A 13,393-nucleotide genomic window follows, 5' to 3' on the forward strand; every position below is an offset into this window, starting at 1 on the left:
TAAAGGGGTACTCCGCTGCTCAGCATTTGGAACAAACTGTTCCGAACACTGAAGCCGGCGCCGAGAGCTTGTGACGTCCTAGCCCCGCTCCTCGTGAATTCACGGCCATGCCGCCTCAATGCAAGTTTATGGGAGGGGGCGGGATGGCCATCATGCTCCCTCCCATAGACTTGCATTGAGAGGGCGGGGCGTGACATCATGAGGGGGCAGGACTATGATGTCACAAGCTCCCGACGCCAGCTCCAGAGTCCGGAACAGTTCGTTCCAAATGCTGAGCAACGGAGTACCCCTTCAAGATCATTTTTGTTATATAAAGTAGCATTTATAGAGAAGAAGCCTTATTGTGATACTGGATCCCTCCAACACCCAACCACCCCAAGAGACTGGTGCTTCTTTTCCAATCCGTGCTCTTTGACTCCTGGGTGATTTCCTACCTTGTGTTGTCTAAAGCCCTATTCACACTATATTTTTCGCTTCTATACGTCAGGATTCCGGGGAGGAGGTATACTAGGACATATACTGCGACGTACCCCTGGTGGTTTCTTTGACTTTTATAGACCGAATGTAGTCTACGAAAAAAATATGATTAGTCTGTGTCCCAAATGTATGTAAATTTTTGACTCAGAGGCGTAGTCTAGCACGTTTGGTAAACTGGAAGTAGCCACTCTTACATAAGTTTGGCTAATTAATGTCACCCGGGCAGGATTTGCAATAAATGTCTGAGAGATGCCGGTCCCAAACCTATCTCGAGATCAAGGGCGACAACAGCTGCGGCTGCCAGTAGTGATCAGGAAGCCAAAAATACCAGAAGAGGCTGTTTTACGCAAGTTTGAGTAATTCCATTAAAGGGGTATTCCGGGCAAAAACATTTTATCCCCTATCCAAAGGATAGGGGATAAGATGCTTGATCGCGGGGGACCTGCTGCTGAGACCTCCGGGACTGGGGATGTTACGCCACGCCACGCCATGAATGGAGGGGGCATGGCGTCACGTCCCCAGTCCTGGAAACCTGGACATTTCCGAAACTGGAGATTCAGTACCCACATAGAATGCGGGTGCTGCAGGGAGATTGTGGGGGGTCTCAGCAGCGAGCCCCCCGAGATCTAACATTTTATCCCCTGTCCTTTGGATAGGGGATAAAATGTTTTTGGACGGAATACCCCTTTAACTTTAATGGAGTTGTGTTATCCATAGTTAGAAAAACAAAGCTGATTTCAATGTTTTTCCATCCCTGGATAACCCATAGTTTATGTAAACTATGTAATACAGACAATTTGACTCGTTCTGGAACTTGATGTTGACATGGGACTCGCATAAATGTTCCAGAAAGGAATACCCCTTTAATATTTTTTTAATGAAAATCTTGCATTCTTTTCCTTTATATGAGGGCGCTAGATGGCACTGGATCTATATATATGTTGAAAACCTTCTATTTATTGGATGGCTTTTGAACATTCTTTAAAGGGGTACTCCGGTGGAAAACATTATTTTTTTCTTTTATCAACTGGTGCCAGAAAGTTAAACAGATTTGTAAATTACTTCTATTAAAATTTTTTAATCCTTCCAGTACTTATCAGATGCTGTATTCTCCAGAAGAAGTTATTTTCTTTTTGAATTTCCTTTCAGTCTGACCACAGTGCTCTCTGCTGACACCTCTGTCTGTCTCAGAAACTGTCCAGAGCAGGAGAGATTTGCTATGGGGATTTGCTCCTACTCTGGACAATTCCTTAAAATGGACAGAGGTGTCAGCAGAGAGCCCTGTAGTAATCTGTTTAACTTTCTGGCACCATTGATTAAAAAAAAATAATAATAAATAAATGTTTTCCAGCGGAGTACCCCTTTAACATCAATATACACCAAAATAACAAAGGTAAATGACCCTACGCATAAGGCATAATTAAAGCAAAAAACAAGCATATATAGATCCAACAATGATGTTTATTAATACATATATCCAAAAAAGATTACATTTAAAACACATAAAAACTATTAAAGATTACCTCTATCTTTGATTGTTTTTAATGTGTTTTGCTTTTGTTTTTTTTTGCGTATATGCATTAATAAACTTTATTGCTGGATCTATATACGCTTGTTTTTTTTTGCCTTAATTACTCTTTAGGATCAGGCAGTGTTGCCATCTATTTGAAAATGGTAAGAAAAATGGGTCACCGTGATGTTGGAGAAGCTTACACGTCATAATAAGGTTCTTCAAATATCAATGATACAAAAAAAAAAAAAAAAAAAAACAATAATAAACAATAATGAGAGAATAGTATTAAATACATTTTAAATCAGTATGTATAAAATGGTTACAACTAGAGATGAGCGAACTCACAGTAAATTCCATTCGTCACGAACTTCTCGGCTCGGCGGTTGCTGACTTTTCCTGCATAAATTAGTTCAGCTTTCCGGTGCTCCGGTGGGCTGGAAAAGGTGGATACAGTCCTAGGAAAGAGTCTCCTAGGACATTATCCACCTTTTCCAGCCCACCGGAGCACCGGAAAGCTGAACTAATTTATGCAGGAAAAGTCAGCAACCGCCGAGCCGAGAAGTTTGTGACGAATCGAATTTACTGTAAGTTCGCTCATCTCTAGTTACAACCAGGGCTCAAGTCCTGCAGGAACGCATGGGAACGGAGTTCCTGCACTTTTCCACAGAAGGAACACTGTTCCCATTACAGCCCTTGAGTGGACATCTTGGGTGAGTTCCCAAACTTTTATCCTCAGGACTTGACCCCTGGTTACAACTCAAAAACTGGTCTATAAAACTATAGTGAAGTGCATGGTGTCTGCTGTATGGATTGAAGAGCCAGATAATGCTCCCGCAGAGTATCAACCAACTATAACAAACCAGGTAAAAAGGTATTATAAACAAAATGTAGTCAGATAGGGGGAGATTCATCAAAACCTGTGCAGAGGTAAAGTTGCCGAGTTGCCCATAGCAACCAATCAGATCGCTTCTTTCATTTTCCAGAGGTCTTTTCAAAAATGAAAGCAGTAATCTGATTGGTTGCTATGGGCAACTCAGCAATTTTTCCTCTTTACAGGTTTTGAGAAATCTCCCCCCATAGAGAGGTACAAGTGATATAACTGAGGCAGCTATGGAAACCATGACACGAACAGTTAACAGTGTATAGAGTTGCAACCGACCACAGAGAAAGAAATGTATACAGAGAAGTGTACACACGGAAGAAGGAGCCGCAAAGGGAACAAAAGGGCATAAAACGGCTCCGGTCAATGAGGAAGGACACCGACACCCTTGATGGTTTTATGCTCCTGTATCAGCTCGTTCCTTCTATATACCCTCCTCATCAGAGCTTAGAAAAAAAAGGCTTAGGGGCGACCTAATAACTATGTATAAATATATCAGGGGACAGTACAGAGATCTCTCCCATGATCTATTCATACCCAGGACTGTATCTATAACAAGGGGGCATCCTCTACGTCTAGAGGAAAGAAGGTTTCTACACCAGCACAGACTGGGGTTCTTTACTGTAAGAGCAGTGAGACTGTGGAATTCTCTCCCGGAGGAGGTGGTCATGGTGAACTCTGTAAAAGAGTTCAAAAAGGGTCTGGATGCATTTTTGGAGAATAATAACATCGCTGGTTATATATACTAGATCTATAGGGACAGAACGTTGATCCAGGGATTTATTCTGATGCCATATTTGGAGTCGGGAAGGAATTTTTACCTCTAGTCTGAGGGTTTTTTGCAATCTGGGACTGATTAGGGTTATAGTTTGAACTTGATGGACTCTGGTCTTTTTTCAAGCTTATAAACTATGTAACTAAGATTGCATACAGTAAAGGCATATTCACATGTATGTATGTGACCTTACTGTATATGCTCTAATGAAGAAGGTTTAAAGGGGTACTCCGGGGCTAAGACATCTCAACCCCTATCCAAAGGATAGGGGATAAGATGCCTGATCGCGGGGGTCCCGCCGCTGGCGGGACCCCCGCGATCAGGAATCTTATTCCCTATCCTTTGGATAAGGGATAAGATGTCTTAGCGCCAGAGTACCCCTTTAACCCTTGAAATGCGTTAGTGATATTTTTAAATAACCGCAATAAATCAGCTTGAATATACAGTATCTTGCATAAGCGAGTACACCTCTTACATGAGACAACACAGAAGAAATGACCCTCTAAAGTAGTACACAGCCTGTGTAACAGTGTTTAAAGGGGTAACTTATCCCCCAACCACAGGGCTCCCCAGCGATCTCCTGAACGGGCCCCGGGTCTCTGAGAGGAGTGCACGCTGGGGTCCGCACCTGCTCCATTAATTTCTAGAAGTAATTTACAAATCTGTTTAACTTTCTGGAGCCAGTTGATATATATATATATATATATATATATATATATATATATATATAAAAGTTTTTTCCTGGAATACCCCTTTAATGTATGTGTGCTGAGATATTTTGAGAGGACACAACATTAAACACTGTTAGGCTGGGTTCACACTACGTTTTGTACTTACGGTTCCCGTATACGGCTGGGAGGAGGGGGGCGGGGCTCAATCGTGGCGCCCGCACTCAGCCGTATAGGGGAACAGTATTTAATAAGAAAGAAAGCAGAGGCACTCACTCAGGTATTCGTGCCAAACGGAGTCTTTATTTGGTATCCGTAGCAAGGTACAGCGGGTAGACGCAGAGGAGCAGCCTCGCAGCGACAGACTGTTTCCTGCGCCCTAGACGCACTTCCTCCGACCAGCAGCCCGAGGAAGTGCGTCTAGGGCGCAGGAAACAGTCTGTCGCTGCGAGGCTGCTCCTCTGCGTCTACCCGCTGTACCTTGCTACGGATACCGAATAAAGACTCCGTTTGGCACGAATACCTGAGTGAGTGAGTGCATCTGCCTTCTTTCTTCCTTATTGCACATTGCATACTGTTCATTTTAGAGTGCACCCTCAGTGTTGCCCCGCAGGACTTTGTTGCCGGCTAGGCATTCCCCGGAACGGGGTTCAGGTGGCTTGCAGTGCCGGACCCACTCTTTGCCCTGTCTTGTTTGAACCGTATTTAATGCAAGTCTATGAGCCGACCGGAGTGAACCGCAGCCTCCGGTCGGCTGCGTTTTCGGCCATATGCGATTTCCCGACCGTAGGCAAAAACGCGGTCGACAACGTTTTTGCCTGCAGTCGGGAAACCGCATACGGCCGAAGACGCAGTGTGTGCGCCGCGATTAAGCCCCGCCCACCCCTCCTCCCAGCCGTATACGGGAACCGTAATTACAAAACGTAGTGTGAACCCAGCCTTATACCGGCCGTGCTCTCACTACTTTACATTGGAGCAGAGGGTCATTTCGTCAGTGATGTTACATGAAAAGATAGAATAAAATATTTACAAAAATGTGAGGGGTGGGCTCATGTGAGATTCTGTATTTCCAAAAGTCTCCTGATGATTTGGCGGCGCTGAACCTGGGTCTTATTTTTCTGAAATGAATTATAAGGCAATTCTGTTGATAGCCTTAATTTTAGGAAATGCAGAGTGTTTCACATTACAGACTGATCCAGAACATGCAAGAAAGGATCTCTGTGTTATTCTTCACCCGATGAGCCACTGCACCAACTTATAGGGAGTTTCCTTTTTTACGCAGTGCACTTTATGGTAAAACTGACATGCTATCAATATTCTGTGGCTCGGTATGATCACAGCAATATCCAATTTTGGTAGTTTTTATTTTATTTTTCTACTTTACATAATAATAATAATTAAAAAAAATGCTTAAAGGGGTACTCCGCTTCTCAGCGTTTGATACAAACGGTTCTGAACGCTGGAGCCAGCGCTGGGAGCTTGTGATGTCATAGCCCCGCCCCCTCGTGATGTCCCGCATTATGTCATGAGGGGGCAGGGCTATGACGTCACGAGCTCCCGGCGCCGGCTCCAGCGTTCAGAACAGTTTGTTCCAAATGCTGAGCAGTGGAGTACCCCTTTAAAATCACCCTATGCCTTTTGTATTTAGCTCATTTTTGATATTAGGTATTTCTTTGTGTAAACAGTTCACTCTGTTAACATAAAGTTTTAATAATTGAGATATTTCAACATGCATCAAAATCAAATTTGTTTTATATATATATATATATATATATATATATATATATTTTTTTTTTTTTAGACTTTTTTATGTGCAAATGGTAGTGATAAAAAAAATTATCGGGGGGATTTTTTTTTTACAAAAAATTTATATTTTTTTAAATCCTTTTTTCTGTAATCATTTGATTGCTTATACAGCTCAAAGTAATACTATAGCATTGCATTGAACTGGGAAACTGTGCTCTACTGTATTAGTGGAGTCAACATGGCAGGCATGGACTCCGACTGCCATGACAACTGATCGACACACCCCTCAACTGCATTGCAGGGGTGCTGATCAGAGGTATGACAATGCAGAAACCTGTCAGGCAACCCCCCCTAAACATCCTGATAACCTGTCAGTCATTCTTTGTAGGTATAAGCTGCAAATAGCAGTTGGCGCCCAAGGTATATGGATCAAGACTAGCTCTCCCACACAACTGGCAATGTATATTTTTCTTGAGCAGTTGTAAAGGGGTTAAACTACGGGCCCATTCACACTATGAAATGTCCACCTGAAGAAATTCCAGACATTTTGTGCACAAGGACTAGCAGGATTGACGAGGCGCTACACAGGACATCCACAGGTGTGCAGACAAAGCGGTTTATTGGACCGATATGCAGCGCGTTTCACTGCGCATGGGCAGCTTCATCAGGTGTGGCAAACAACAGCAAGAAGGTAAGTTATATACTAACAGGTTAACCCCTTCACACCTAAATACAGAAATATAATCACATAGTACAAAAAGCATGTACGAGTACCTAAAATATAATACACATATTTTGTCCCATTATAAAAAAAACACATATAGAAGCAATATAATAAAAATATAGATAAATATAAACAAAAACATAAAAAATATATTTAAAAAAATACAAAATATCAAATACAAATTATATAAAATATATATAGATATACAATTATCAAACAATCTCAATGGTCTCATTAATCCCTTAAAGGGGTACTCCGCTGCTCAGCGTTTGGAGCTCGTGACGTCATAGCACCGCCCCTCATGATGACACGTCCCGCCCCCTCAACGCAAGTCTATGGGAGGGGGCGTGACAGCCGTCATGCCCCCTCCCATAGACTTGCATTGAGGGGGCGGGGCGAGACATTATAAGGGGGCGGGGCTATGATGTCACAAGCTCCAAGCGCTGAGCAGGGGAGTACCCCATTAAGGAAATACATTGATTTCAATATTTTTTTAAATATAATTTGAATATTCAAAAGGACTCACGATTAATGAGTCTCTGGGATCTGTCAGGACATTCATTAAGAATGGATTCCAGTATAACTAGACGAAGGAATTCCTTATTATTATAATGTGTCAGTGTGAAATGATGAGAACGAAGAAAGAAAACGGTCCAGCACTGGTTTGCAGGTAAAAACAGCTTCTTCTTTATTGGGTCAACTCCGACAAGGCAACATAGCCGACGCGTTTCGGACCTACACTTGGTCCTTAGTCATGGCATACGCGTGTATGCCATGACTAAGGACCAAGTGTAGGTCCGAAACGCGTCGGCTATGTTGTCTTGTCGGAGTTGACCCAATAAAGAAGAAGCTGTTTTTACCTGCAAACCAGTGCTGGACCGTTTTCTTTCTTCGTGCACACACACGGTCAGGGAGGCTGCTGATCAGGCCCGTGCACAGGTGCAAAGAGGAGGAGGAGGAGAGCTGTCGCTCTGATTCATTCATGAAATGATGAGAAAGGCTGTGTAACATATAGCTTGCTTTTATATTAGAGCGTTGCTTATTCATGTGGGACCGCACTGTCTATACAGTATGAACAGCGCGGCCCACATACTAAAAGTTACAACTACAAGACAAGAGATATACTGCATATTGGGTATTGCAGGTGACATGATTCTTAATTGGTAAACTAGCTTGTGTTTGATATGATGTACACTAAACGTAAATGTAGAGTCACAAATCATGATGCAACTAATGATTTTTTTCACCACGAAGAGAAGGGCTTGATCTACTCGGGGCCAACAAATTGCGCAAATTAAAAGATTGTCTGAACGTAATGTTCGGATTTTTAAGTAGAAGGTCTTTGGCCGACATTTATCATTGTCTTTAGACTGTTTTTTGTGTCTAGAAAAGGCTCAAAAAAGGCACAAGCAGGGTTGTTGCCTTTTGTTTACACATTTCTGCTGATTTTGAGTAGTAATCCACTGATTTTGGCAATACACATGGTATGGAAGGAATTTATGAACTGCGCCTTTTTGTGAAAAGGCGCAAAAAAAGGCGCAAAGCCACTGAAAAGTCTCTAAAACTACATCAGCCCAGACTTAACTTAGCTTTTTGGTGTATGTGATGAGAGAATTTTCCGAAAATGTGACCTGCACAAAATGTATCAATTTATGAATGAGCCTTAAATAAATTTGGTGTTCCTACACATTACCAGCATACAAAAAAAAAGTGTACAATGATAAATGCCGGCCATTAAAGGGGTACTCCGGTGAAAAACTTTATTTTTTTACATCAACTGGTGCCAGAAAGTTAAACAGATTTGTAAATTACTTCTATTAAAAAATCTTAATCCTTCCTGTACTTATTAGCTGCTGAATACTACAGCGGAAATTATTTTCTTTTTGAAACACAGAACTGTCTGCTGACATCACGAGCACAGTGCTCTCTGCTGACATCTCTGTCCATTTTAGGAACTGCCCAGAACAGCATATGTTTGCTATGGGGATTTCCTTTTACTCTGGCAGTTCCTAAAATGGACAGAGATGTCAGCAGAGAGCACTGTGGTCATGATGTCAGCAGACAGCTCTGTGTTTCAAATGGAAAAGAATTTCCACTGTAGTATTCAGCAGCTAATAAGTACAGGAAAGATTAAGATTGTTTAATAGAAGTCATTTACAAATTTGTTTAACTTTCTGGCACCAGTTGATTACAAAAAAAAAGTTTTTCACCGGAGTACCCCTTTAAGTATAGGATCATCCATTAAAATCAGCCAATTGCACGTCAAGATCTTTCTTATCTCATTAGAAGCACTATTAAAATTAGTGACAAAATTAAACCTGACATTATTATAAACATCCCTGTTTTATAGAAGGTTTATTTAATTCTTTTTTCAATAAAGTCAAATCAGATTGTTTTTTTTAACTTTAACCCTGTTAAAAGCATCAGACTTGAAAACGTCCCGGTAGGAAGGACAGCAGCCTGCGCAAATTCTTGCTCATGCGCAGGTACTGTCCATAGGGTACGATCTGCAACCATTTAGGATAGTGAGCGCTCTGATCTACACCCCCTATAGCTATATACTATCTCTACACCCCCTATAGCTATATACTACCTCTACACCCCCTATAGCTATATACTACCTCTACACCCCCTATAGCTATATACTACCTCTACACCCCCTATAGCTATATACTACCTCTACACCCCTATAGCTTTATACTACCTCTACACCCCCTATAGCTATATACTACCTCTACACCCCTATAGCTATATACTACCTCTACACCCCCTATAGCTATATACTACCTCTACACCCCTATAGCTTTATACTACCTCTACACCCCCTATAGCTATATACTACCTCTACACCCCTATAGCTATATACTACCTCTACACCCCTATAGCTATATACTACCTCTACACCCCCTATAGCTATATACTACCTCTACACCCCCTATAGCTATATACTACCTCTACACCCCTATAGCTTTATACTACCTCTACACCCCCTATAGCTATATACTACCTCTACACCCCTATAGCTATATACTACCTCTACACCCCCTATAGCTATATACTACCTCTACACCCCCTATAGCTATATACCACCTCTACACCCCCTATAGCTATATACTACCTCTACACCCCCTATAGCTATATACCACCTTTACACCCCCTATAGCTATATACTATCTCTACACCCCTATAGCTATATACCACATCTACACCCCCTATAGCTATATACTACCTCTACACCCCTATAGCTACATACTACCTCTACACCCCTATAGCTATATACTATCTCTACACCCCTATAGCTATATACTGCCTCTACACCCCTATAGCTATATACTACCTCTACACCCCTATAGCTATATACTATCTCTACACCCCTATAGCTATATACTACCTCTACACCCCCTATACACTACTGCACCAGAGCAGAAAACCCCCTGAAAACCATGAGAGAGACTGCAGCCTGTGACTATTGTATATTGCGCTCCTCTGGACATTATAAGGGACAAAGTACAATTGGTGATTAAACATGGTTCTGGTTGCTAAACTTCAAATTGAGTAACAGCAGGGAAGTGACACCATATATCGGGTTCCTAAACGATATCTGCCGGTGCATTATCTTCAGCGCCTCAGTATATTGGAAAATTGTTTAACCCACCCACTTGCCCTGTAATGTAAATACTAAGTCTTACGAACGCCAGAAATCTTATGTCACATTGACAGAGGGTACATAGAGGCCAAAATTAAGAAAAATTCTATCTATCTATCTAAAAAATCTATCTATCTTATATCTATCTATCTATCTCATATCTATCTATCTCATATCTATCTATCCATCTATTTCATTTCTATCTATCTATCTTATTATTCCTTACAATAGTATAAGACAATCTACTTATCTCATACACACCTACTGTACATATATACGTAAATATATCTAGACGCTCTTTGAACCACTGTTTGGTGAAACAACAAAGTAATATATGGGGATAACACATATTTTTGGGCCTGTAACTCATTTTACCTAATAACATTACAAGCAACATCTCTGTAGCCTGACCTGAAATGACTGATACCAGAGAAGGACGGATTGTATTTAGGTGTACCTACCGTGAGTTATAGGATATAGCGGATGTGTCTGTAGTAGGATGTGTACCCCACTATGTGAACTAACCTTAATACAGTCAGAAGGTATGAGCCGCCGTCTTCACCTGCTGTCACTAGAAGAAGGAGAAGCTGTCGGGGACTTACTGCACCTTTATATAACTTCTGCTGAGACAATAAGGAACAGGAAGGCCAGGGGAATAAAAGATTTTCACTTTCGTTATGTCATCCGCCTTTTCTCCAATCACTATTTTCATATGTGTTATTTCCCTCTTCTCATATTTCTCCTCCCCCTCAGAAGTCACAACTCGTAGCAACAACTGATCATATATTGTTTGCAGGGGACAAACATTTTATAGAGTTACATATGAGAAAACCGAAGAAACCACAGATACTGTCTTCTAGGTAGAGAGGCAGGGTATAAGGATAGGGGCACCTGTTTATTGTAACAATGCATCCTAAATAAAATCAAAATTATATATATATAAATAATTAATAAATAATCTGAAATCAGCTCCTATGCAGATTTATTAGTCTCAATGGTTACAGATTACAAATAACCTGTGTGTAGTCTACTTTAAAAAAGTACCTATCACCAAATAAACTGTTCTCAACGACCTCAGGCTATGTTCCCTAACTACTCCTAACACCCCTCTGGCCTTAAAAACTATTTCAGAGCTTTAAAAAGCTGTGTATCTTACCTTTCTTCTTGCTCACATAGTGCAATTTCCCAGCAGGAGAAAGTGGGCATTTCCCAGCAGGCATGACATCACTGAAGCCTGCTGGGGGACCACTTCCGACCTCATATTGTTGCAGCATTGTGATGAATATAAGATCTCAAGCTCTGTGCATGTTTCAGTCTGTGCAGATTTCAGTGAGGCTCTTCTTCAGCTGTCAGTCTGTGTGGCTTTCTGTGAGAATCTGCGGAGCTTTTTCTTTCTGTGCAGCTGTCAATCAAGCTCAGATCAGAGAAACACTTCCTGAGTTGGACTCCTGCCAGGCCGGGAGGAGACCGAACTCACTGTATTAACTGTGGCAGGGAACAGAACAGAGCCACCCAGTGGCCGTTTTTTATATTACATTTTAAACATATTCATGTTGATAGTTTTAAAAGCAAGTGAATGGGAAAGTGTGACAGGTACTCACAAGTATCAACTGTCACGATTCGGCTTCCAGGTAGTGGATCCTCTGTGTCAGCGAGGGATTGGCGTGGACCGAGCTAGTGGACCGGTTCTAAGAGGCTACTGGTTTTCACCAGAGCCCGCCGCAAAGCGGGATGGTCTTGCTGCGGCAGTAGCAACCAGGTCGTATCCACTAGCAACGGCTCTACCTCGCTGACTGCTAAGAAGGCGTGGGACAGAAGGACTAGGCAGAGGCAAGGTCAGACGTAGCAGAAGGTCGGGGGCAGGCGGCAAGGTTCGTAGTCAGGATGGGTAGCAGAAGTTCAGGTACACAGGCTTTGGACACACTAAACGCTTTCACTGGCACAAGGCAACAAGATCCGGCAAGGGAGTGCATGGGAGGAGGTCAGATATAGTCAGGGACCAGGTGGAAGCCAATTAAGCTAATTGGGCCAGGCACCAATCATTGGTGCACTGGCCCTTTAAGTCTCAGAGAGCTGGCGCGCGCGCGCCCTAGAGAGCGGAGCCGCGCGCGCCAGCACATGACAGCAGGGGACCGGGACGGGTAAGTGACCTGGGATGCGATTCGCGAGCGGGCGCGTCCCGCTGTGCGAATCGCATCCCCAACGGCCATGACAGTGCAGCGCTCCCGGTCAGCGGGACTGACCGGGGCGCTGCAGGGAGAAAGACGCCGTGAGCGCTCCGGGGAGGAGCGGGGACCCGGAGCGCTAGGCGTAACAGTACCCCCCCCCCCTTAGGTCTCCCCTTCTCTTTGTCCGGTAACTGCCTCCCCTGGGATGAGGACACCGGGAAAGAATGGAGGGTTTCCTCAACGGCAGGCAGTACAGCAGGAGTGGGAATGGGGAGGGAGGGCAGAGGGCGAGGCCTGGCACGGGGCAGTGTGACACCAGGACGGGGGCCATGGGGAGGCACAGAGGCTTGCCTGACGGGACTGGGAGGGGGGGAGAGGCACTTCCTGTGGCAGGCAGAGTCCCAGTTCCTGATCTCCCCGGTGGTCCAATCAATGGTGGGGGAATGAAGCCGGAGCCAAGGCAGACCGAGGAGGACCTCAGAGGTACAGTTGGGGAGAATGAAGAACTCAATCCTCTCAAGGTGGGGTCCAATAGACATGAGGAGGGGCTCTGTGCGGTAACGCACGGTGCAGTCCAATCTGGCTCCGTTGACCGCGGAAATGTAGAGCGGTGTGGCCCAAGACAAGGCCTTTCCTGAAAGAAGGCTTACTACGAACGCCACCTTAGACCGTTCTGAAGGAAACAAGTCCGACAACATCTCCATATGCAGGGAACACTGAGACAAAAATCCACGGCAGAGTTTAGAGTCCCCATCAAATTTGTCCGGCAGGGACAAGCGGAGGTTAGGAGCGGCCA

The 13,393-nt window shown here is 43.4% G+C and overlaps 1 protein-coding gene across 2 annotated transcripts in view; it reads right to left on the minus strand.

Annotated features, from left to right (window-relative positions):
• Window positions 1-11,110, minus strand: part of LOC130295620 (cathepsin S-like) — a 31,586-nt gene extending 20,476 nt beyond the window's left edge. Inside the window, exon 1 of one of the 2 annotated variants that reach the window (XM_056546519.1) lies at window positions 2,908-2,963. In XM_056546519.1, coding sequence (XP_056402494.1) covers window positions 2,908-2,939 — 32 coding nt within the window. In that variant the 5' untranslated portion in view covers window positions 2,940-2,963. Of the gene's footprint in view, window positions 1-2,907; window positions 2,964-10,954 lie in introns of those variants that run through there. The other variant, XM_056546520.1, reaches the window with a different exon arrangement.
• Between the last annotated feature and the right edge of the window lie 2,283 nt (window positions 11,111-13,393).

This window comes from Hyla sarda, chromosome 11, assembly GCF_029499605.1.
Source record: "Hyla sarda isolate aHylSar1 chromosome 11, aHylSar1.hap1, whole genome shotgun sequence".
Lineage (NCBI taxonomy): Eukaryota > Metazoa > Chordata > Amphibia > Anura > Hylidae > Hyla > Hyla sarda.